The 27,076-nt window shown below is 39.2% G+C and overlaps 1 protein-coding gene across 1 annotated transcript; it reads left to right on the top strand.

Annotated features, from left to right (window-relative positions):
* The first annotated feature begins 369 nt into the window (after window positions 1-369).
* LOC308526577 (serum paraoxonase/arylesterase 2) lies at window positions 370-27,076 on the top strand. The gene is made up of 9 exons (XM_081101699.1): window positions 370-521; window positions 8,879-8,949; window positions 15,160-15,215; window positions 19,354-19,519; window positions 20,045-20,171; window positions 21,831-22,031; window positions 24,884-24,965; window positions 25,679-25,807; window positions 26,438-27,076. The coding sequence occupies exons 1-9, from the start codon at window positions 448-450 to the stop codon at window positions 26,594-26,596; spliced, it is 1,065 nt and encodes a 354-aa protein (XP_080957825.1). The 5' UTR covers window positions 370-447; the 3' UTR covers window positions 26,597-27,076.

Genomic DNA, 27,076 nt, shown 5'->3' with positions numbered 1-27,076 from the left:
CCTTTCACCCACATCCTATTCTAAAAAGTAGTGATTCCAGCATGAACCATTTACAAGACATGGGCCCTGTATCCTTCCCTGTAATAAAGACTCTTTAAAGCTCCACTCAAGCTTCGTGCTGGAATGTGGAGAAAGGAATGTCTCTGAAGCGTAGGGGAATGAGAAAGGTCCACGGGCCGCCTGCCTGTTGGGAAAGGAGGTGAAGGAACTCAGAGTTCCACGCCCTTTGCCTAAACTGGGGCACGGGAGGGCGGGTCCCAGTCCCCGGGAAGGTAGGCTTTGGGTTGACAAAGGCCCGGGGCCGGCGAGGGCGGAGTCGCCACGGCCCAGAGTCAGGAACCCGCCTCGGCCAGGGACGGGGCGGAGCGCGGCCCGCGCCCTGGAGCCGGACGCGGGCGCCGCCCACAGTGCTACCCGGCCAGGCCGAGCGGCAGCTCCTTCCGCGCCATGGGGCGGCTGGTGGGACTGAGCTTGCTGGGGATCGCGCTGGGGCTGGTGGGCGAGAGGCTCCTGGCGCTCAGGTGAGTGGGGCCCCTGGGATCCAGCCGTCCAAGCGCTGCCGGGACGCCCTGCCCCGGAGCCTCCCCGCCCGCGTGTCCCCGGACTCCGGGGCCGCGGCTGCGGGAGGGGCGAAGGCCGCGGAGGGCTTAGCTTAGTGCGGCGACCGGCCTGGTGATTGCTCTCTTGATTGCTCTGTGTCCCCCCCGCCCCCCCCCCCCCCCCACCACACTCCCCCCTCCCCACCCCATCATTGAACCCCTGAGTCCACCCCCAGCTACCAGCAAAACCCAGCACAGTTTGGGCTGCATCTGGAGACTTTCTTGAAAGTTTATAACTCTTTGCCGCTTGCAAAGTTCTGTCCTCCCTAGATGGGCAAGCAAGTGCTTTGCAAGTACCAGCAGGGGCAAATCTGAGCGCTTTCGCTTGAAAACAACATGATTCCTCATGCACTGAAACTTAATTATAAAGGTTCATTCCGGGTCATTGGTGCTGCTTCCCTTTGTTGCCCGAACCAGCCTTCCGCTTGCATACAGCTGCTCTCCATCTCTCTCTCTGCTGCATAGTTTGAGGAGCTCTCTAACTCTGGCGAGGGGGCGGTCAAAGATACTTGCAATGTTCAGCTTCTGGTCTTACATCACTTCCTATTTACCTCTTCACCCGGGAACCCCGAAGCCAGAATGCAAGACAGTACAAGCCTAGTCCAGCTCACACTTTAGTGATAATGAAAAAACATGGGTGGGTGGACGTCAGCGTTCCTGAATTACCAACTCAAACCTTATAAGCCGCTTGCAAAAGAATTCCAGAAATATTGAGCACTTCCTGTGTATGGTGCGTTTTCCTAGGCTCCTGCAATAAGTCTTACCCTTAAGAAGTTTACTTTATTACAGGGGAGGAGAAAAAGTATATATATATATATATATATATATATATATATATATATATATATATATATATATCTCCAAGGCAGGTACAACCTACCCCTACAGGCTTAAGGAGGAAAGATTATATCCCCCAAAGGTAGAGTTTAGGGGACAGAGACATTGGCCTTGAAGGATGAATGGAACATATATGGGATGAAGGAGGCACAAATGAGAATAGTAGGGGGAGAGGGGAGGATAGATTTGAGATGAGCTATGTTGAGATATGTTACAAAATTGGGGCTGCTTTGATAGGAAAAGGGGAACTATTGATGTTTGTTGTATGTTTTGTTTGTTTGTTTGTTTGTTTGTAACAGGAACAGTTAAACTGCACGAAGCACAACCGATTGTGTTAGGTAGAGATGAACTTGGAAGGATGGATTGGAGGAGGGCAGTAGTTCTCAGTCCTGGCTGTGCATTTGGACCTCCTGGGGGGCTGATGTCTGGGCTGTACCCCCACAGATTCTGAGTCAGTTTGTTTGGGTAGAGCCCGGGCGTGTGTTTTTTTATAAATTTCTGATCATTCTATGTGCAGTTTAGAGTTGAGAAGTACTAGAATAGAGAGTGAATAGACATGGGGAAACTAGTTAAGGTTTTGCAATAGTTTGGAGAGAATATCAGGGGCCCAAATGCTGGAACCCCAGAAATGGGAGCAGTCACAGGTGATAGATACCAGAGTTTTCAGCTCTATTGTCCGGTAGCTGTAGCTTCATCTGCACATGAAGGGATGCAAGTAGGAGGAACAGTGAGAGAGTGTGTGTGTGTGTGTGTGTGTGTGTGTGTGTGTGTGTGTGTGTTGGGCGGGGCTGGTAGTTAGAGTTGGAGTAGGCTCACTTACTGACAGGACAATGGACACATTGACCTTAATTTTCATGTTATGTAAATGCCCATCCTGCTCTGCAGAACATTCTTGAGTTGGATGATTTTGTCTGATCTGACCAGCTCTCAGTTCCCAAGGCACGTCCCCTAAACTTCACAAACTCAGTAAGTTGTCCCTAAACTTCAAACCACCAGTATTACTACCAGCTGAAGTTTTCTTCTTATTGATCTTAAGGTTTTACCTTTAAGTTCCTTTAAATGATAAATGTCATTGTTGTAAACCTAAGAAAAAGTGAATAAAGCTTATGTACATAAAATGTACCTGATAGGTCATTTATAATTTAATGCACTTTTAAATAAAGATTTGACTTATAATACACTTTATTGAGCAGGACTTTATAGGGTAGTAACTTCATTGGATAGTTGAAGTCCCAAATTGGTTGATGTGAGAACGTGGGGATAACTGGTGGGCAGCTAGATTTTACAAATGAAAGTGCAGGATGCCCAATTCAATTTGAACTTCAGATAAACAACGAATCATTTTTTTTAGTGTAAGTGTAACCTATATAATACTTGGTACATAATTATACTAAAATATCATTCATTATTTATATGAAATTCAAATTTAACCAGGCATCTTATATTCTAGCTGGCCACTCTATGATTGTAGAATATCAAGTACTATTGTTTATAGCGTTATGGAGCGTTCAAATGCATACATAACATTTCTCCTTTCAGACCCTTAGAGTCTATTTTGAAAATCAGCATATCCCTACCTCTCCATAAGGAAAGGTTCTTCAAAAAGCGTGTGTGGGGGGTGTTTTGTTTTTTGCTGTAATCTGGTACCTGCTATTTCATTATTCTATTTTTAGAGACGGTACTTTGGCACTCAAGTTATGTTTCTCCCCCAGGGTGCCCACTTAAATTTCAACTTGAATTTCAGATAAACATTGAATTTTTTTTTAGCATAAGCATGTCCCAGGTGGATAAATGGAATCAAAGCTGTCTCTTTCCTTCTGAACTGTAACTGGCCAAGGTTCCCAGGGTAGGATGGTCTAATACACCCAACTTTTCTACTCTTCCCTGGTTGAACAATAAAAAGGGAAAATAAAAACACACAGACATCCCCATGCCAGTTGCTCCCTGATGCAAAGGACACACCTTGGAATGAATCATGGGACTTGAGTACACCAGAGACCTGTGTGTGGGCAGGAACCCCCAAACAAGCGTCTGAACATTCTGCTTCTTTCCTGACACCTTTTATCACAGCTCCCCCAGGACGCTATCCAGTATCTGAATACTTCTGAAGGGTCAGGCTCTTTTCTCAACCCCCACCCTCCTTATCATTTATTGTGTGACTGCAGTGTGCTTGCCCCTGTGTCAAAGTTCTTTATATTAAACCAAAAAGTACTTTTTATGACCTTCAAAAGGTAAGCCCTTTTACATTTCTGACTTTATATATACCTTCCTTTTTATATTATACATGTAAAAACTGAGGCTGGGAGACATTAACCAGTTAGTTCAACAGGTAATTAGTGCTGATCCTGTACACTAAGCTAGGTCTTCCGATTCTAAATACCCAAATACCGCTTACCAGCTCCCCCACAGCCTCCGAGCTTTTCTGCCATTGAAATAGATTTTCCCCAACTCTGCGTGCCTAAGCATAAATTCTAGGTTACTAAGTGCAAGCATTACAGGGGCGCGAGAGGTAAATTCCAAAGGGTTTTACAAGTCTGTATAAAACAGATAAAGCCCCTGTTTGTCCGTAGTTAAGTCTGTACTTAAAAGATAAAGCCCTATCAGTGGCTTCTAAATTCAGGCTGTGAGATATGGAACAAAGTAATGCCTGGAAGTAAGACTGTGTTCCAGTTTGCTCAAGACATGTTAATACCACAGCCTGGTGCACCCTGACTGCTACCGCCCAGTGAGGCAAGAGAGTAACTAACGGCCCCTGTCTTAGTCCACTCCAGGTGGGTCATACTATTTCTCTTGAATAAAAGAAATATTGATCAATTCCTAGTAATGATGTTGGTTCATGCTTTGTGGATAGAGAACCTGAACTCCTTTCCTAGCTCCACTATTTATGTGAGACCTTACTTAGCTTTTTATTTCACCTTTCTGTGTCTCAGAGTCCTAACCTGTAGGATGAGAATAATAATCTTACTGGTTCCATAGTGGGGCAGAGAAAAATAAGTGAGGTCATTCTTGTAAAGTGCTAGAACAATGCCAGACACGTGGTAAGTGTTCAGAAAATTACCTGTGATGACAAGGATGTGCAAGCAGGGTTCTTAGACTTCTGAAGCAGTAGATCTCTTCAGCAGTCTGCTGAAGCCTTGACTCTCAGCATCATGTTTCTAAATGCATAAAATGAAATACATGGGAATACAAGACAAGCTTAAACACTATCTAAGGTAATTCATTTAAATGCTTAAATACTATTACCAAAATATTTTTTAAATCTAATAAATGATATAGTAACCTGGCGTATTCTCTCTCTCTCTCTCTCTCTCTCTCTCTCTCTCTCTCTCTCTCTCCATATATATATATATATATATATATATATATATATATATATATATATATAATTGATTTCAGAGAGGAAAGGAGAGGGAGAGAGAATCAATCAACAATGAGAGAGAATCATTGATCGGCTGCCTCCTGCATGACCCCCTCCCCCACTGGGGATCAAGCCTGCAACCCAGGCATGTGCCTTGACTGGGAATCAAACTGTAACCTCTTGATTCATAGGTCGACACTCAACTGTTGAGCCATGCCAGCCAGGCAACATGGCTTTCTTTATTAAAGCCTTAAAAAGATCTACAGGTAATTGCATATCTAACAGTAGATATATTGAGGTAGTGGTGAGTATAAATGATATTTCGAGATGTCTACCACAACTGACATGTGATATAACAATTCCGTAATTTCTATTAGTGACAGAGTTGCTGGTACTGCTGGTAAAAAGTTCTATGGTTTGTTGCCTATACTCATCATCAAAGGAAATGCTCAATTTCAGTTAGAGGTTTAAATAAAGATGTATTTTTGCTCCATCCAAGTTCATGGATCTCTTAATTTTAACCTATGGACTCCTTGAAGGTCACTGACCCCAGATTGAGAATCCCGAGGTACATGTTTTTGGTAGCCGTATCTGGAGAATGATTGCTGATTCAGTTGAAGGAAAGCAGTACATATTCTTTCCTATATTACACCTATCATATACTTGTAACTAAAAGGTAAATAAGCACATTTTAATGAAAAAAGAAAATGAAAGTGAGAAAAAAAAAGGAATCTAAAACAGAGAAGGCAAATAACTTTCATCTTCAATGTCCACTTTAATAGACTGGTAGTGGTTGCCTGGAACATTGTGTCTGAGGTTAGCTCTGGGTTATAGGAAAGAGTTATGTGATTGATTAGCAATGTCTACATGACAAACAGCCATACCATCTGACCTAGTCCATTGATAAGCATGCTAGGGACAGAAAGTGTTAGGGAGCAATAAGCTATAGCAAAAATATCATTTATTTGTGTTTGTACCATTTATCTTTTTCTTTTCTTTTTGTTTATTTGTTTGTTTGTTTTTAGTATAAATGCATTTAGGCCTTTTAATTTGCTAGTACAAAGAAGTTTGTATAGCTCTCGTATATTCTCCAAACTTCTTAAATCTATTACCGGTTAGGAGTGCTTTCAACTGTAAGAACATATATCAAATTAATGGTAGCTTATACACATAAGGCTTATTTTTCTCACATTATAAAAACTTGGTAGGTGAATCATTTTTTAAAAAATATATTTTTATTGATTCCAGAAAGGAAGGGAAAGGGAGATCAATGATGAGAGAGAATCACTGATTGGCTGCCTCCTGCACGTCCCCCACTGGGGATTCAGCCTAAAATCCAGGATGTACCCTGACCAGTAATCCAAATGTGACCTCCTGGCTCATTGGTCAATGCTCAACCACTGAACCACACCTGCTGGACAAGGTAGGTGAATCATTTTAGAGCTTGTCCACTGAGTCACTGATCACATAAAGGAGCAAGGTTCTTATATTTTTGTTCTTAGATCCTTTACTAATGGCTTTATGACTTCACACTTGTCATGTGAAGGATGCTGAATGGTCGCTATAGTCCCAAGCACTGTGTATGTGGTCAAATCGTGAAGAAGGGAGAAAGAGTGGTGCCTGTCAGCTCTCTTCTGGCGTCTGCCTTTTCCATCAGGAACAAAAACTATCTTTGCCAAACGCTTGGCTTATATGATTATCCTGAAATACAAAGGGGGCTGGAAAAGCAAATATTTGGCTTACCCGCCTCTGCAGTAAAAAGGTTTGAGAAAGAAAGCGGGTTAGAATGACTTTAGGTTTGTCAGCTAGTAGGGTCTGCCACCCTGGAATACAGAGGGCCACCAATGAACAGGGAACTGGACCAATGAACAGGGAACTGGTAGTCCTGCCAACAAAAAGCCTAGCAGTTCTCTACTGAAAGAATTTGAAACTTGATGGATCCCAAAGGCTGGAAGTGGAATTCACTCTTTTATCATAAAGACAAGAAAATATGATTTGATTAACTAGAAGTTATGCATGGCCCTTGTGTAACTCTTCAATTTTAATAGCAGGCAGTCTGCATATCGAGAGATAGATAATATTGCATAACTAAACTAGTTGATGAAGATTGCCCTATTAGCAAAGTGTAATCATCAGTCATTTATGCAAACTAAGTTGACTCTGAAAAATACCCCATATTAAACTGTTCAGACACATCTGGATTTTATTTAATCCATATAGTTTATCTCCAAAAAAGGTAGATGTAATCATCATTATCCCTGTTTTTGTACAGTCAAATGGGCGTAATAGTAAGTTGTATAAAATCGGCACTTAAACAAGCGATACAGAAACTTGATGAACACTGCAGCTGTGACCTACTGACATAGCTACACCTGTATCACACGATGTCAGCAGAACCTGGGAGGTCACCTAATCTCATCTCTATTTCATACCTAAAGCAGACTGAGGCGTATAGAGATGGACTGACTCGTGGATGGTCATGCAGTCTTACTGCTATGACAGAAACACAGCATCTCACTCCTTTCTGAGAAAAATGCAAGAGTGGATGGGAGTACTGTCTCTATGTGGTACCTCCTAGCTGGGTGCCAAATCTCAGGAGCGTTGCTTCACCTCTGAGTCAATTTTTCTCATCTCGGGAAAAGGAATAATGGAACCTTAGGGCTGTGCTAAGAATTAAATGAATTTATTCAGGGAAATCACATAGAATTGTAGCAGAATCAATTACCTCTTAGCTATTTTTGTTATTGATTTCCTTTTACCATCCATAATTATCAGCAACAGCATCCTCATCACTAGTATTACTACCACTGCTACTACATAAGGCTACATGTAGTTGTCATCCCCTTTAAATTGCTCCTGCAACTCACAAACGTGAGTTATTATAATTTTTATTTTTATGTTTATTTTATTTTTTCATTTTTATTATATCTATATATTTTATAAACTTATTTTATTCATTTATTTTTTATTGCTATATTGTTTCAAGAAATTTAACACTATTCGAGTTCTATGATTCCAAATACATAGTGACTAACACTTTAATTAGAAACTTTACATATGCCAAAATATATAGTAGTTGCCACCAGCTGTTGGTAATTCTGGGTTATCTAGGCCTAGTTTTTTGTTTTTGTTTTTTTGTTGTTGTTGCTGTTGAGAAACCAGTAGTCTCCCCTATATTCAATGTCTAGAAGTCAGATGCTGTCAAGGAGATAAATAGGAGAGAGACAAGTGGCAAATTGTCCTTTGGGCTCTTAAAAGTGTGGATGGGTGAACTACTTTGAAAAATGTAAACTATTCTGCAGCATTGGCATTATTTATGACTGTAGAGAACAGGAAGGTGAGACAGTGAGAGAAGAGAGGGGAAAGCCTGCAGTACGTGGCTTTCAAAACAATAGATCCCAAACGTGTTTGCCCAAACTGCTCTGTGGCCTGCTCTAGGGTGGGAAGGGCGAGGGAAGATACTTTCTTAGAGCTCAACATTATTCTCCTTATTTCTGCACTTTAGTTTTCCTGAAACAACAGCAGCAAGTAGTTTTGCCAGAGTAAGTGGTATTCTCTAGCCTTCTCACTCTAATAGATATTGTCCCTGGATGAGACCTTCTCCACTTCTTCCATAATAACTGCTTGTGGGGTGTCCTCGGTGTGCCACGCTTTGAATAATGCTCTTCGCTCTTGGCCTCCCTTTTGTCACTTGCAGAGGGTCTGAGCATTTCTGGGCTCCCCTGGGTCCTCAAGAGAAGACAGGGCTTCTGGTTATACCCCTGGAGCTCTTCCCACAGCACCAGAGCTGTGAGACATGTGACCAGCGGCCAGGTGCACATTTGCATAGAAACTCGCATTAGAAGTTTTTTTTGTTGAGTATTGACTTTTTTTTACAACCCACATTCACCTACAGAACTTTGTGATATGCACTGTTATTTTAATTTCATTCTATGTTTTATATTCCTCCCCTTGTCTTTCTACCTTCTCTTTTCTCTGCTTTAGATTTGTGCTGTGTTTTCTGTATGGCTGTAAGCCTCTTAAACCCTTTCTGCAACAAAGCAGGGAATATGTACATAAACAGGTGAATTTTTTTTAAAAACAGGAATCGACTTAAAGCCTCCAGTGAAGTAGAATCCGTAGACCTTCCAAACTGCCACCTGATTAAAGGCATCGGTGAGTATGAGAAAATGCTTGCGATATACCTTCCATTGTTTGGCCACCAACATTCAAAAACTCATTAACAGTATTTTGGCATGCCAATTACTGTTTCTCAGAGGAACAATCGCATTGGAGCAACAAAACCTCTTTAGCCAACCTCTTTTGATCTCATCCCCTTGTATTTATTTTTCTCTTTTACTCTCATTGTAATTTATTATTTATATAATCCTATATTTATTGTTTGCTTTCTTGCTTGCTTAGTGACATTTCTGAACTATTTTTGTAAAGTATGTATTCTTTGTTGTATGTGGCCACGAAGATATGTGTTCCATTAGCCTAGTAGTCAGCTAGTGGAGGTAAGACAGAAGGAAAAGAAGTTGTTATAAAATAGAAAATAACAATCTCTCAACAAACATCTCTATTCCCCATAGAAATAACCCCAGAGGGTAAAGGTTTTTTCTTATCCTTCCTGATATTTCCAAGGCAAATGCAAACAAATACATGCAAACGTCAGAGATATTGCTGGTTTGGAGCCAGACCATCACAATAAAGTGACTATTGCAATAAAGTGAGCTGCAGTCTTTTTGCTAGTGGAGGGTCTTTGTTTTACTTTTTAAAAATAAAATCAACATCAGAGAAGCACATATATATCTACCTTTTTTCATAAAAGGCATCTTAGTATAAGATTATATTCTGCAACTTGCTTTATTCCAAACAGTATGAGCAGCTTCCCACATCAGCTCATGTGGGTCTCCAGTGGTTGGCAAACTCATTAGTCAACAGAGCCAAATATCAACAGTACGACGATTGAAATTTCTTTTGAGGGCCAAATTTTTTAAACTTAAACTATATAGGCAGGTACATTGTTATTAACTTAATGAGGGTACTCCTAAGGCTTAGGAAGAGTCACACTCAAGGGGCCAAAGAGCCGGATGTGGCTCGCGAGCTGCAGTTTGCAGACGACGGGTCTAGCCCATTCTTCATTCCTTTTGATATTTACATGTACCATGACTCATTTAACCATTTCCCTCTTAATGCACATCTGCGTGGTTACAATTTTTTGCAATGACGAACAAATCAGTGAACATCATTGTAGGTACAGCGCTTGCATTTGTCTGTAGGATAAAGCCTCAATAGCGGATTACTGTTCGCTTAGTGTATGTTTAAAGTTTTGGTAGCCAATGCTGTATTGCCCCCGAATCGGCAACACATATAAACTCAGTACGGCATATTTATGGCCACATTCTCCCCACCCAGCGTTCAAAGTGTTCTTCTGGCAGAAATAAACGTGTAGTGACCTTTCCTGATCACACCCAAGAAGGCTTCGCGCTCATGAACCCTCTGCGTTTGCAGAGAGCCTCTTCTACTTCAAAGTTTCTTTTGTTCTGTTCCTCGCCGCTCCTCTGCACATCTGTTTCCTATGTGCTCTGTCTCCTTTTTTCTGTGGCTGCTTTTCTACTCTTCCTGGTCCCATCTCTCTTCCCCTGGACTCCTTCCTCGGGGGGCTTCTCTTTGTTGCAGTTGCCCAAACACTTAACTGGAGGATACACACTCAGTATCAAGGACCAGATGGGCCAGATCTGTGCCGAATAATACAGACAGTTCTAGAACTAAGTTGCCTGGAATCCCAAGAAACCCAGCAAGGCATCCTGCCTTCTGGCTGCCATCACGAAGAGCCCCCTCAGAATTGGTCACTAAGCCAAAGCCAGATGGCATCTGGAAGGAATGTTGTACGAGGTTGGGAGGTTGAGTCGGTGATCTTTAAGGTTACTTTTGCTGCTGAGTTAATAATCGTCCAATTATTAAGCGGCCCTTGGCCTTGTGAAGCCCACCTTCTGTGAATTCAAGTCCCAGAATAGACAGGAGGCCACAGCCAGACACAGTCCAGGACAAACTGCCAAATGGTTGCTGTTACAACTCACGGGGAAGGACGGCTCCTCAGAGAAAAACAAGCCCAACAACATTTGTGTTCTGAACGAGCATCTGTCTGTGTTGCTGACCTTTATGCTGTGATGTGTGTGAGCTGCTGTCTGGAATTGGAAAGAACGGGGAAATATGTCACCTATGGTCCCTCGCACAAAGTGTTCAATGCCTCTGAGGCACTTCAGAAGGCAACAGAGCGAAGACGATGAGTGATGAGAAGCACCTTTGGGATACGTTTTTAGATCTAATTAGAATGGAGCCTTTTTTCTTTCTTTCTTTTGGCTTATGCTCTGTGGTTAGCACACACTATATGAACATTTGTCGAATGCTATGTTAGCGATGCATAATGGTTAATAATAGCTTGTAACCACACGTTATATGTTTTTAACAACAATTGCTTGTTCGGTGGTCTTTGATTACAAGGAATAGCAGTGCACTGTGCATACTTTCCCATGTACACAAAAGCACTTCTCAGGGTATGCAGCAGGGATAGAGAGGTTCTCATTTTTAGTTTCTACTTTGGAAACAGTAGTAACCTACACTTGAGGCCAAGTGGTTCCTCCAAGAGATAAGACCACCACCCCCTTACCCTTTATTCCCTCCCCCTAGCTCCCCAGAGCACACGTACCAATGCTACATTTACCATGGCTGGAAATCAACTCTTTGGAACTCTTGGGTGCTTTATACATACACACTCTGTTTTAATAAATAATAATCACCTACCACATAAAATATAAGTTATGTACCTCCTGTGGAACAGAGAATGAGTTCACTGTTCCATTTTTTGTATTCCTTCTCAGTGTATCTTACAGAAAGAAACTAAAATTTTACCACCCAAGATTTGGCATACTATCAGTATCTAAATAATAAAAATTATAACAATAAGATCTAGTTAACTCTGTTTGAGGCTTGAAAGTTTACAAAATTTTCTAAATGTTTTTTGAAAATGCTGGCATTCAGAGTCACGGACTAAAACAAAATTTTGAATGTATTGTCTCTCTCAAGTGATTTAACTTGGCAATCAAGACCTTTACAACTGCTGCTTGGGAGATTTAAAAACAGCATTAAAATTTGTAGCCTTTGTCATTAAGTACTTTATAGTATGCCTATGAATAGGAAAACAGCAAAACCCATTACTATGAGATATAGACATTTTTTTTCTCTTTATAACAGATAAAGACCCAAGGCTCAGAGAGATGGAGCAACTTTTGCAAATTCTCTTTCTAGTATCACACTCTCCAAGTGATTAATACACATGCCTAAGTGGTAAACTAAAAGTAGAAAAAATAGGCTATCTTACATACTGGACACTCTATTGGGTATGGCAAGGGCTGATTTGCTGTTATAAAGTTACAATAAGGAACTTAGAGAAGAGAGAAACTTATTCCCTCTTACATGATAGTCCAAAGATAGGCAAATGGCTTAGTGATTACATGACTGTGCTCATAGTGATTACATGACATGGTCATCCTGGGACAAAGGCTGGTGAAGCAACACAACTCTTGTTTACGTATTGCTTCCATCTCGGTCCAAGACTAGAACTCTGGTTAGTTGCCATTTCCCATCAGGAAGGGGAAGAATGAAAATTTACATGGATATTAGTTTTACTTTATTTTACCTAGTAGTTGCATACTTCTTATACTATCAGATCCCATTAACCTAAACATAGACAAATGACCAGCAGGAAAAAGCAGGAAATAGCCAAAGCTCTGTTGCCATGTGCCTGTAGCCAAAAAGGGGGAATATGGATACTGGGGAGCAGGTGGCCATCTCTGACACAGAGAGGTAATTGCTAATGGAACAAGAGGGATCAAAATCAGATGTGCTGAGCCAGAAGACTATCTAGAGAAAAAGTTTTGAAAAGTTTTAAAGAAAAGTAGAGGATATGAGCTGGTGAAGATCTTGGTGAGAGGCATGGAAGCAAGCATTTTTGGGCAAAAGCCAACATATGGAATTGACTACAGTTGAATTTACAAAGTGAAGTGTCTGCAGAGAGGAACCAGGAGATGGTTCTGACAGAAAATTCATTAAATTTGAAGTTGTATTTTCCCCCCAATGTGCTTTTAAGTCAGAACAAAAGGATTTAAGTCCCAGCTTTCCAGTCTGTGATCTTGAATAATTTGCTTAACCTTTCAAAGTCTCCATAGTTTGTACTCTAAAATAAGAGATAATGACATTGCTTTTTAGGGTTATGAAAGTTATATGAAAAGATGTATATAAAGTACTTAAAAGGAGCCTGATACTTGGTAAACAATATATGTGAATAGCTACTACCATTACTTTACTACTATTATTGTTGGAGAAAAAATTTCTCCAGCATTGACTACCTTTCAGTAATTGCACTTAAGAGGTGACAGAGGTGAGAAGAGATAATAAACACCTATTATAGTAACGGCTATAGAAATGAAGATGAGGCAGTAGATCTGGAAAATATTCTATAGAAAGCTATAGGTAAGACATCCCCTGCCCTCCCCTTGGAATTAGGCCGTGGATTAAACATAAAAAAGTTACACTACAGTTGAAATAAAAATACATTTTAAAAACATTCTTCATTCTTGATTATTTAAATAATACTAGTATTTGTAGAAAATTTTAATTAAAGTATAAGGAAGAAAATGAAAATCACTCATAATCCTAATATCCAAAGAAACATTGTTGATTTTTTCTATATATTTTTTTGTCTGTGTGTAAGGATGTATACATTGAAATAAAATAATCTTAATTTTTAGGAACTACAACTTTTAATTGAGCTCCTACTAAATGGATCCAGAAAGCAAAACTTGGACTAGAATTGTGTGTGTGTGTGTGTGTGTGTGTGTGTGTGTGTGTGTGTGTGTGTGTAGGGTGTCCCAAAAAATGTATACACACACTTTGAATAATTATAAAGTATTTATTAAAATACACTTCATTTCCAAAACTGAGCTGTCAGCTGTTAAAGTGTGTATACATTTTTTGGGGGACATCATGTATGTATGCTGTAGAGTCCCCCTGGTCCTTGCTCACTACTAGTTGAGAACCACCATGGGACTAGAGCCTAGTGGTTCTTAAACTTTCTGAGGTATCCCAGATGCCTTTTTGAATCTGCTAAAGGCCCAACACTCTTTTCGTAGAAACATCTGCACATACAGAAAACATTTTACATTGCATAGAATTTCAAAAGATTCATAGACTCTTTGCAACTCATTTTGACTCCTCAGGGATCCACAGACCCCAGGTTAAAAGTTCTTTCACTAAATCTCCTTTCTAAGGAACAGGCAGATGGATCATCTTTACAAAGTGAAGTTCTTGGCATTTTTCTTTTTTACTTTTCTCTACTATGTTAGAGCCAGCAACACTGGAAACAACCAGCCAAATGCAAACTCATGAATCAAAACAAAAATGGCCAGGTAAATGCTGTTTGGTGTGTTTTTTTTTTTAGACAACAATCTTGGTGGAATCCTATGGAAAGTTCTTGAAAGGGAAGATTGGATTTTGTGGACTCAAAAAATGTGTCATGATTTGGCTTAATCTAAGCCATTTTTATTCCTCTTTTCTTGTGTTTGGGTCTATTATCTGTCGGCGGAATTTACACAGTGAGACTGCTGGGAAGGCCTTATGTCTAATTATTTGCTGTGCTGTGTGGAGTGTACTGCAGACAATCGATAAACAATCAATAGTAATTGTAGTCTGCCTCAGAAACAAGCGTTAGAAGCTTCACCTGGCTTAGGTGCCTGGTATTTTTCATTAATTTTCTTTTGCTAGTCCCCCCCCTCCCCCCCCTGTAATTTAAAGCCTAAATTTAAAGACTAAACAGAAAGCTTTCTTTGCTCATGAGAACAAGCAGGCATTGTTTTTAAAGAGGGCCTATGTAATCCCAGGTGTTTCATCTCTGTTAATGAGAGAAATGTCTGTGATTGCTTCAGATTGAATGAGCAGAGAAAGGGACAAGGCTATTTGCATGGTTAAATGGCCAGGAGCCCTTCATTTTGAAAGTAATATTCCCCTGATGTCAATTACTTTTGTACGGACATCTGGATTTTATCATCAGAGTGTGCAGATGTCAACTTTTTCTGTATTATCTTTGGAAATGTGGTGATTACTTGACTTTGATTGGAGTAAACATAAACTATCTAACATTTAAAGTCAGAAGTTCACTGCAAGAAGGGATTTAGACTGACGTTTATTGAAGAGAGTAGTTCCTTGGAAAAAAAATCAGAACCATTCCTAAAGATACACTGATAGAGTAAACAAAGTCCTAGTTATGCTCTGTTTAACAAATAACAGAACTTGAACATGACATTTATGTGTTTCTTGAACCTGCAGAAGCTGGCGCTGAAGACATTGACATCCTTCCCAATGGTCTGGCTTTCCTTAGTGTGGTGAGTACCTTCTTTTTCCCCAATCTAAGAGGAGGGGATGCAAGGGGGTTTGATGAGGCCAGCAGAGCAGTGTCTTACGTTTTAAATTCCGCACTTTTAAAAATGTTTTGAAAAATAAAACAAAAATGACAAATCAAACAGGATCTTGGAAAACTTCCTCACACTTATCTGAATCCAGAGATGAAAAAGTCTTTAGTAACTGATCTATTGTTCTTTATGTCCCCAATGCATTGCACTAACTATCCCATTGCACTAAATATTCCATTGCAATCTGTGTCTTAAAAGTTTGTTATGAAAAAGAATATTTGGGGCATTATTGTGAATATTTGATACTACATTATATTGTTTCAAATACAGCATCTACCTTTTTTTCCCCATTCGATATTCAATTTTGAGCTAATATTCTTGCTGTTATTTATTTTCAGACAATATACAACTTTCCCAGACAAGGCCAATGTTTTCCCTTTTCTTTCCCGCTGAATAGCTTATCATAAATAGAAAGTCATTCACTGAGTTTATTCAACCTCTTTACTGTTCCTTCATTCTTATAAGCTAAAAATGAATAACCTCTGCAGTCATACGTTAGAAAGACCTCAAAGTTGATTGGCCTATGAGATGCTGGCCTGCATCAGTGTACATTGCAATTGGAAAACTGTCTACGTGGGCTGATGGGGACGTTCTGAGCGCCTTTCTTCCCTGGCCGGGGCCGAAGTGGGGGTGCTGGGCATCTTTATGGGTTCAGTTTTGCTAGAGGAAGCAGGATACACCTTTGAAGGCAGCCTGTAATTACTCTGTTTCCTCTCAGCATCCCTTATTTTCAGGCTCTGAGATTCTGGAAGGATGTGGAAAAGTTGAAGATGCTTTAGAAGAGAGTCACAACACTAATAAAACAGTTGTCAGACTTAGGGGGAAGGTGAGAGAACTCAGCTCAGATGAGAATGAGGCGAGACCACTCGCCAGGCTCCTGATGATTTTTATAGGAAAGACAGTGAGCGGCTGGTTGTTAGCACCGAGGGAAAAAGGAAATGCCGTGGGCTTTGGCAGAAACACCAATGTTTATATTACATTTTTAAAATACAGTTGTAAAAAAAAGTTATTTAATAACCTACACAGAATTAGTAAAATGATATTTCTTGTAGGACTCTGGGTCTATTTGCATATATGACTATCAGCTTAAGAAAAAAACAGTAGGACTAATAGTTAAAATTATACATAATTAGAGATGCAAAAATCCTGAGTAAAGTAGACGGCAGTTGCTTTTTTAATTTTTTGAAAAGGAGGTGTTGTCAGAGATTTGTGTAACCCAGAACACACCCATTTCAAGATTTTCTCCCCATAGGAATAAATCTGAATTTGGAGGAGTGAAGTCTCCCAGTACATAAATCTAGAGCAATTTCAGCCGAGGGGCTTTAATAGCCACAATGATCTTATAACTGTCAACAGAATTGCCTCTGGTGTTTTTTTGTTTTGTTTTGTTTTTGTTTTGTGTGTGTGTATCCTTCCTTGGTTATATAACTTTCTTTTCTATTCCTTTTTTTTCAAATTTAGAAATGAGCCCACTTTGTTTCTTTAATTTACTCAGCATTGTTTCTAATATTTCCCAGAATACGCTCCTTTCTAAATGAATAACTCCTACATCACATCAGTTGTTTGTTCCTCTTCCAAGCAATTTAGTTCATCCAACACATTCTGTTCATTGGTTATGGATTTGAGGGTCACCTCAAAACTAACATCACACTTCATGAGGAGTTGGATGACATAGAAGCGACTGTAAAGCTGATTTATATGGCAGTGTGGATATGCTTAACACTACTGAACTGTACACTTAATATGGTGAAGATGTTATGTTTGTGTGTCTTTTACTGTCAGTAAAAATAAAATAATTTTTTTAAAAAAGAGGAAAAACAGATTTAAATGTTAGGGAGAATTAAAATAACCAGGAATAGTCATCACCATCCCCTGTGCGTTGAAACCCTGCTATTCTTTATGGGATGTTGATTAAGAATAGAGATTATTAACCCCTGAAGTGGTGTTGCCAGGTAGCAATAGAGAAGTTCCAGTTTATTCTACTTGCTGGCCCTGCCAGCCGTGAAGTTATGTCATTTTGATAAATTTCTTTTTAATTGGAGAGAATTTCTTTTATGTCCAATTTTGTGCATAAAACGAGACTTCCTTTAGTACTCAAAAATTTGCATAGAAAAGCCTGAAAAAATTTCAAAGAGGAAAGACCTTGATTATTTCAGTGAGTGCCGGAAAAGCATTAAATAGAATTCAACTTGATTAAAAGATCCAGGAAAACTAGAAATAGAAGATAACTTTCCAGAAACCTACAGCAAACGTAATTCTTAATGGTTAAATAATAGCTGCCTTCCCATTAATGTTTAGAGAAGGAAGAAAATGCCGCCCCCCCCCCCAAAAAAAAAACACTATAACCACTAGCAATCTACTAGAGTTCTTCATAACCCAAGAAAAAGAAATATGAGGTAGATAAACAGACAAAACTGCTATTATTTTCAGATAGTGTGTTACCTGGTTTTTAAATACGCTAATGGTTGGACTCAAAATGAACATATAAAACTAAATGGCTTTCTCATACACTAAGAAAAACCAAATAAAAAATATAATAATAATAATAATAATAATAATAATAATATTTTAATCGGCACACCAGCTTAATCTCCAGAATTTATACAGTAACATAAATGAGCAGAAATATTTAAGACTATTGTGTAAAGATCAAGCAATGAGTGTGCAATATGGGGATATATATATATATATATATATATATATATATATATTTGCCATATCTATCTATATCTCATCTTATAAATAAAGCTATAGTAATTAATAAGTAATTAATAATAATACAGTAATTCATGTGAATAAGCATGATTCCCCAAACCGACCAATATGTAAACAGGAATGTAGTACATGATAAAGGTGATATTCGGAATCAATAGGAAAAGGACAGACTATGTGCCATACACTGATCCAGTTCCTGGGTTCTAGCAGTGAACAAATGAGACAAAGTTCTGACTCATGTTCCAGTGGGGAAAGAACAAATATATGTCAGATAGTGGCAGTATTTGAGCAAAATATAAAGTAAGGTGAGGCATTGGAGAGTGGTAGCTGAGTTGAGGGTGGAGTCAGGCTGCCATTTATATTTGTATATGTATGTGTATATATGTCAAATAGCAATAAGTGACATTTGGTGCAGATATGATATAAAGAAATTGAGGTAAGGAATCCTAAATCTTGGTGGGGTTTGGCAGGGGCGGGGGTGCAGATTGCTAAGGCAAAAGGGACAGGGTGTATAAAGGCCCTGAGGTGAGAATGTGCTTGGTTTGTTTGAAGAGCATCAATGGCCAAGGCAACATGAGTGAGGACAGGGTAGTAGGAGGTGAGGGCGCAGAGATAGAGTGTTTAGGGTGGGGTAGGGTGAAGGGGGTGACCAGGGCAGATCATATAGGGCCTTTAGGCTATCCTAGGAATTTTCGCTTTTAATCTGAGTAAGATGGGAGTTTTTGATCCAACGTGTGACATCATCTGACAAAATTTGGATGTTGATGTGAGACTAGATTTCTGCAAAGAGTTAAAGACAGAAGCAGAAAGGCCAGTTAGGAGGCTACTGCGTAATTGTGGTGGTGGTTTAGACTGGGGCAGTCATGGAGGAAGTGGTGAAAGATGTTCACATTCTTAGGAAAGGACATATTTTCAAGGTAGAGTCAACAGGATGTGAGACAAAGAGGGGAGTCTTGACTGACTCCATTCACCAAGTCTTCTGGCTTCATAGAAGCAAAGTGCAGGCTGTGGGCTCCAGGGTCCACAGTCAGTATGTAAACTTTCACGTATCCCCACCGGGTGTCTCCCAGCCCACAAACCTTCTGGTTGCCCTCTGAAGAGACTAAACCTCTGGTCTTTTGCCTCAACTCAGAAAAGTCAGTTATTGTTCATCTTTTAGCTTTTCAGCTCCCAATTATTATTTTTTCTATTGTCTCCCCTCTGCTTTCTTTGTGTTTATAACTTTATGCCACCACCTTTAACCAAAGTCTCTATTTATCTTTTATTCATAGTTCCCACTTTAGTCCATAAAAATACTTAAGCCTTTGTATTTAACCTTTCCCTCTGTTTTGAAAAGGGTCTAAAATATCCAGGACTCCACAGCTTTGCACCAGACAAGCCTGGAGGAATACTAATGATGGATCTAAAAGACGAAAACCCGAGGGCATTGGAATTAAGAATTAGCCGTGGGTTTAATTTGGCTTCGTTTAATCCACATGGTATCAGCACTTTCATAGACAGCGGTAAGAGCTGATGAGCTACCAACATTAAGAAACTTATAATGGTTTGTAAATGACTGTGGAAAATAGATTCGGATCATGTCTGAAGTAAGAGAACAATTAACTCATGAATTATTCCTGAATTCTTCAGACAAATAAGTTGATTTGCCTCTGCCACTAACTGTAAGATATGCTGCATTTTGAAATTTCTAACAGCACCTTAAAGAATGCTTAGATTTCATGACCTTTTTATATACCTATAATCATGGCATTAAAAATAGCCTTATTTCTGAATTAAACTATAAACAGATTATTCATGAATTCTGTGTGTGGAGTGGAAAACACTCTCTCTTAAAGGTCAGGGGACCAATGATCAGAAATAACACCAGACAAACAGTGATGAGGAAGACAGGGAAGAAGAATGATGTGTTAGGTCGTCTAACAGCTTAGACATTTAACCTTTCCTTGCCTGCGGTATTTAAATGTCAGTGTCTGCCAGAAGGTACTATGGCTGTCTTGTAAATTAACTCTGTTCTTTCAATTTTTCAGATGACACGGTTTATCTCTTTGTTGTAAACCACCCAGAATTCAGGACTACAGTGGAAATTTTTAAATTTCAAGAAGAAGATAATTCTCTTTTGCATCTAAAAACAGTCAAGCATGAGCTTCTTCCAAGGTACTTAGTCCTTTTGCTCATTCTCCAATTTATCTCCAACATTTTCAGATATGCCTTACGGTGGTCCTCTCCCTTATGCGTGTGTGTGTGTGTGTGTGTGTGTGTGTGTGTGTGTGTTTGTCTTTGTAGAGCAGGGAAAGTCAACGTCCTTCATCATAGTAATCAGCGTTCAATGCGGACTCTCTTGAGAAATGATGAAATGCTTGGTACAGGGGAGATGCTCTTCAGGGCCATCATGGGAATATTAGACAAACCTCACCATTTCTCCTGCTTTCACCTTCCATCTCAGATGACACATCACCCAACTAACAATAATACCTGCCCGATTGAGGAACGGTAGCCTGCTTCATATGGAGTTTGCATGTTGTGCATGGGACTAACACAAAGAGCTTTTACAGGGTTAGCGGTAGCTGTGGGCTAATGGCCCTACAGAACTGGAGAGATCTGGGTTGGGAGTGGGTTGCTACTACTTCAAGAGCACACGACTGCTTGACAATGGGACTGAAAGAGAATTGTGTTCCTCAACAGCTCAGTTTGCATTAACCTACTGCTTCTTTAAAGTTTGAACTTGATGGATATTTTTAATTTCTATTCTCCTAACTAGGGAAGCATGTAACTTCCAATCATTCTTCCGGAATGATTCATAATAAACAGGAGCATAAATACCACCCTGGCCGCCTCTGCATGATAGAGCTCTTTCAGAATGAGGGGACCCACCTACCCTGTAGCTCCATTTTTTATTTAACAAAGGAGAAAGCAGCCCTTTCAGACAATTTTGCATCGGGTAATTGGAATTTAAATTTAATAACACTCTTGCCTAACTGGTTTTAAAAATGTAATTGTTTTTAGCATATAAATCTCTCACCTGAAGCATTGGATTATGGCAATTTCATCATCCATCTCTCTGCAAGTGTTTATGGAGTGCCTGTTCATTCTCGGCTGGTTGGCTTTGTGAGTCAGGTAGAAATTGAACAGTCAACCTGAGTTTGACTAACAACTAAGCAGAGAAACTTGGGAAAATCCAGCAACTTAGTAAATGGAAGCCAGGCAAATGTTATTGGCTTCCCAACCAGCCCACCAGCCAAGGAGGCTCCTCATCCAGCTCTATAAAGGATAGGTGGGTTCCTACATTTCTTGCTGTCAAAAAACATACTGTTGCCCAGCGGCATGGCTCATTGGTGAGCATTGACCTGTGAACCAAGAGGTCAGGGTTCGATTCCTGGTCAGGGCATATGCCCGGGTTTGCAGGCTTGATCCCAAGTGTGGGGCATGTAGGAGGCAGCCGATCAATGATTCTCTCTCATCATTGATGTTTCTATCTCTCTCTCCCTCTCCCTTCCTCGCTGAAGTCAAAAAAGATATATTTTTTAAAAACATACTGTTGGCACTAAGACCTTTTATCTTTTAAAATAATTCTGCCTTAATTTCTAAGTGGCATGTCTTCCAATTACCTAGTACCATACAAAATTGTTCTTTGGCACATGATTTTATAGTATATTGTATATGACAATAGCCATGTGGTTTTAGCTGAGCTTTTCTTGGGAAACCTCTTACCAAAAACTTAAGGCATGTATTGTGTAAACCTTCTGGATTCCTAATTTTTAAAGTGGAGACCAACTGGGTTTTTATGTTCTCTCACTTGTTATTTTTCTCTTTCAGTGTGAATGATATCATAGCTGTTGGACCTGCACATTTCTATGCCACCAATGACCACTATTTCTCTGATCCTTTCTTAAAGTATTTGGAAACATACTTGAACTTACACTGGACAAATGTTGTTTACTATAGTCCAAATGAAGTTAAACTGGTAGCAGAAGGATTTGACTCAGCTAATGGAATCAACATTTCACCTGATAAAAAGTATGATCCCTTATAAAAGTCGTTTCATTTCTTCTCAGTCTGTCATGGGCCAAATTCTTCACTTTGTTTTTTTTTCAGTGTAGATATAGCTTACTTGATATTTTTGGTTATTTTATATAAATATCATATGTATGTATTTTATATTATTAACATAATATTTATTATAATCATATATTTATATAATATGTAATATTATATGTCTATTATGTGATACATGATTAAATATGTATATATATTAACTATGTAATTATATGTACTATTCTATATATTAAAAGGCCAATATGCAAATCAACCAAACAGCAGAACGACCGGTCCGGTCGCAATGACGTGCACTGACCACCAGGGAGCTGCCCCCTGGTGGTCAGTGTGCTTCCACAGGGGGAGTGCCACTCAGCCAGAAGCCCTGGGCCGGGCTCACAGCTGGCAAGCGCAGTGATGGTGGCAGGAGCCTCTCCCGCCTCCGTGGCAGCACTAAGGACGTCAGTCGGACATCCTCCAAGGGCTCCCAGACTGCGAGGGGGTGCAGGCTGGGTTGAGGGACCCCCCACTGGGTGCACAAATTTCATGCACTGGGCCTCTAGTTAATTTATTATATGTTTACATACAATATTTAATTTTTGGTATATATCATTATAGAATCTAGTTTTATAAATGTAATTTTTAATAAGATGGGATCATATTTACATATACATATCAAAGTATCAGGTAGGTGGTCCCTTTTAAATGAATATGTCATTGTTATATTGGCTGTATATTACTAAACTAATTTAACCCATTCTCTGTTGATGGATATGTAAGTTGTTAATTTTTTCTGTATAAATACCATCTTATATTTCTCATTTACCACTTAAACTTATCCAAATATTTTAAAAGGAAAAACTCCCTAGGATAGCTTTATGGTATAATGGCTAAATCTTCAGATTTGGGAGTCATACAGACCAAGGTTCAAATGCCAGCTGGGCGCTGGCTGAATGTGGTGCTAATGAGCCCCTCCTCTTACACATTTGCACAGACAAACCCTTAAAATACACTTGTTTGCTCGAAGAGTGAGCCCCTTAAACATCTTTAATAGATATTGTCAAATTGCCCTCCATAAGTATCTTACTATTTTTATATGTTCCACATATAAAACCACAGCTTATAGAAAGGATGATATATTCTTTATTAACTTTCCCTTTTACTGCCTTAGCCCTCTGAACAATTTAAACTACTACAAATATAATACGAAATAAATTTGGCAGTCCTTGACAACCAAATGTCTTTATTTTCATGACACAATTTCTTCTCTCTGGTTGACTACAGAAAATGAATGAGTAATCATTTAATTTAAATTGTCTATAACTGACCCAGTGCAACTTCTCCAGCCAAATCTGTTTTTCTTTCCAACCCTCATCTTTCTGAGAGTCAATCTTTGCAATCATTCAAGCTAAGAAATAATACTAAAAGGGGCTTCAGCTTTAACTCCTCCTCTTGCACCATTCCCTGCTAATCAGAGAGCAAGTTGTGTTGGTTCTACCTTTGTGTCTATCCGCTACTCTCACCCTTTTTCCTTTCCACTGACATCTGCCTGGCTTAGTTTCTCATCCTCTCTGGCTGGAGTGTTAGACATCCTTCCAACTTGTTTCCAGTCCACTTCCATTCTCTGCCACCGCTGCCAATTTTTCTCTCTGTATTTCACTAGCCTTTAAGAGCCTCCAAAAGAGGGAGTTCTGTCTGCTTCATCTTGGACTCATGCTGAGCACTGCCAGGTGCAAAGCAAATGCCCAGTAATTGTCGAATGGAATGACTATTTGTTATCATGCCTCATTGTTACTCTAAAAATTCAGCGGAACCCAATTGCTTATTAAATCAAGGCAGGCTAAAGGTTGGAATTTCTTTAATAGGCTATCTCAGACCTCCCTTTTCTGCTGTTTTGGTACAGCCCATGCTTTAGACAAAGAACTCATTATTTAGCAAACATGCCTTTCTCATTCTTGCCCCTGTGCCTTTGCTCACATGTTTTCGCCTGTCTTGATGGTGTTTTGTCCTCATATCCTCAACTCCAGTCTCTCATTCCATATCACTGCAGATCCCCCTTCCTTTGTGAGCCCTTCTGTGTTCTCAAGAATTAGATATTTCTTCAGTCTCTAGACCGGAAGTATTTCTTATGGTAGCAGTCATGGTGCATTATTGTTTAATGTGTATAAACCAGTCCGATCATTCCAATATACTATGAACTTTTCAGGAAAAAGGCTGTGTCTTTTTCATGTTTCTATCTGTCACAATACTGAGTTCATGGCTTTACACGTGATAATTGCTCAATAGAACAGTTGCCATGGAACAGTCAATTCAGTGAGGGAAATTACCATAAAGTAGTCCATTAATTCACCCTTTAGACAGATTGTTCTGAATAGATACTTAACTCTTATGCTTAAAATTTTCAATATGTAATTAAATATGTTAATACACATTGTAGCAAAATGTGTACTGTTCTGTACCATAACATGTAAATGATATGTAGAAGTATTGAATTATATTGTGAAATATAAAACCTTTTTTTCTGAAGCCAAACATCTATTTCATTGTCCTTTCAGTGGCAAATATCACAGACTTTATATTCATAATGACATCCTATATTACTTTTCCTTACAAACCTTTTGAAAAATAATTGAACAATTTCGTGATTGTTGTAGCAACACAGAATTGATTTTGAAAGCTTACTTTTTAAATAAAAATTGACCTTTATCAAGCATTGCTTGAGGGCCCACCATTGATTAACTTCTCGGCAGGTTATTAAGACTCATTCTTGCATACTGTATTAATGAAGCTTTATGTTGTCATGGAGCTCTAACCAATGTGTCCTTTCTGCAAAGGTACATCTATGTAGCTGATATATTGGCTCATGAAATTCATGTTTTGGAAAAACAGCATAATATGAATTTAACTCAAGTGAAGGTAAAATATTTCTTTTTATATATAAAGTCAACATTAATCTAATATACTTTGAAATTGCATAGTTATACTATGCTTTTGCAATACCTCACTTAGAACAGACTATGGATGCCAATGTTGCTATTTTGGGTTTTTAAATATCACCGTGGTATAACCGGCCAAGTCTCCTATTCCAGCAGTCATGAGGACTGACCGGCATTACATGCAGTGGTGGGCTGGGAATGATATGTCACCTGATGCATTCCAATAAGAATTTTCCCAACTGAAAAGACTAATAGATAAATTCTGAAATGAAGATTTATGCATGCTATCATTTCTTTTAATAATAAATGAAGGTAGAAATTGGGTACCACACCATTATTATTTTCTTCCTACTTGACAACACATATTTTAGATTGATTAAGAATTTCCTATTTTTCTTTGAATGAGTTCTTTGAGCTCACTGATCATTATGCATCTTTTAAGGAGTTCATGTTTTAGAGTTTGGTTATCAGCCTAACTTTCTTAATTTCAGGGAAGATGAAAAGTGGCTCTAAATCAGTTGATTAAATTTATTTGAACCAATATTGGTGTTAAAAGGCTGGCAGCAGGGAGGTGTGTGTAATCCTTGGCCCCCCGCCCCTCCCCCCATGCACCAAGACAGAAAAGGTTAGCCCTGAATTATTTAATTCAAGTTTCCCATGTTATTTAACTATTGACATTTTTTAATTTGGAAGGTACTCAAGTTGGATACACTGGTGGATAATTTATCTATTGATCCTTCCTCGGGGGACATCTTGGTAGGCTGTCATCCTAATGGCCAGAAGCTCTTCATTTATGACCCGAACAATCCTCCTTCCTCACAGGTTTTTATAGTTTTCGTTTTTCAACCTTAATTATTCAAGTCTTTTTGAACTACTAATACAATAAACTGTCATGGGGATGGTTGATGTAGTCCTTTTAAACCAATAATACAGTAAACTAATGTAGTGGTTTTGTAATTGCTTTAAGCCAATAATTGGCAGAATTTCACATTGCTCAAATACTTTTAGAAAGGTAATCTTTTGATGTATGAAATTGTGGTGGCAGCTAGTCAAAAGGCATTTTTATAAAGACATGTGGCCTCCCTATGTGGTATCCTGGCAATTTTTAAATACCTGGCTTATCGTCAGCTCACCACATGACATGGCTTTTGTTCAAGCTAAAGTTGTGTGAAAGTAGGCACATTAGTGCGGAAGTATTCCTATTAATGCTCAATTACTATAATAACACTAAATCCTGTGTTGGCAGGAAATAACTAGATAGTTTAAGAAAGTACTTTCTTTGAAGGTTTAAGAAAGTACTTTAATTTAAGCATTAAAAAAGGTTGGTAACTGCTATTTTTCAACAGCATGTCCTCTTAATCATTGTTTCATTGTGGGAGACAAGGATCATTGGTGATGGAGAGATGTGGATGTATGGCGGTTCTATAGTAATCCTTTGTCTCTTCTGAATAGGTTCTCCGCATCCAGAATATTCTCTCAGAGAAGCCTACAGTGACCATAGTTTATGCCAACAATGGGTCTGTTCTCCAGGGAAGTTCTGTGGCCTCCGTATACGATAGGAAGCTGCTCATAGGCACTTTGTACCACAGAGCCCTGTATTGTGAGCTCTAACGTGGACTTTGGGTATCCAAGTGTGCTCACTTCTCTTAACAATTAGTTTTCAATGAATGGCTCGTTCTGAGGGAATTTAACTAGTAAAGCTGAGCCAGGATGTATGACGTGTATAGTTCATTTTATTTCAGGCATGAAAGGCCCCTTCAGTCCTTGTTGCACTTTTAACATAAAGGAAAATGAACAGGTGTTGTTTTTTTAAATGCCAAGTAAAGGAGAGAGAAGAAAGCTGCTTTCGGTAAAGTGAATATACTTTGCACAAAATGAGCCTCACCTCCTTCTTCCAACTGCCAGAGCATGAATTCCACTGAATCAGGGTAGATCCCATTTCCTTAAAATGTGAGTGACCCCTGCTCTAACAGTGTGACCCCTGTGACTGTTCGGAACTACTGATAGGTAACATGTGTGGATATTTTGTACTTACATCATTGTTTACTATTAAAGAGTTGGAGTTATATTAAAGACTAACTAAAATCCTAT

This window comes from Myotis nattereri, assembly GCF_964212035.1.
Source record: "Myotis nattereri genome assembly, chromosome: 11".
In the NCBI taxonomy this organism is placed as follows: Eukaryota; Metazoa; Chordata; class Mammalia; order Chiroptera; family Vespertilionidae; genus Myotis; species Myotis nattereri.
Note: the sequence above shows the minus strand (reverse complement) of the source record. Positions and strands in the feature narration are given on the sequence as shown.

What these genes read in the sequence shown, in the direction of transcription:
- LOC308526577 (XM_081101699.1), top strand. Translation starts at nt 448, where the DNA reads ATGGGGCGGCTGGTGGGACTGAGCTTGCTGGGGATCGCGCTGGGGCTG. An exon ending in GAGAGGCTCCTGGCGCTCAG is followed by an intron (nt 522 to 8,878) that starts GTGAGTGGGGCC and finishes TTTTAAAAACAG; the next exon opens with GAATCGACTTAAAGCCTCCA. An exon ending in CCACCTGATTAAAGGCATCG is followed by an intron (nt 8,950 to 15,159) that starts GTGAGTATGAGA and finishes TTGAACCTGCAG; the next exon opens with AAGCTGGCGCTGAAGACATT.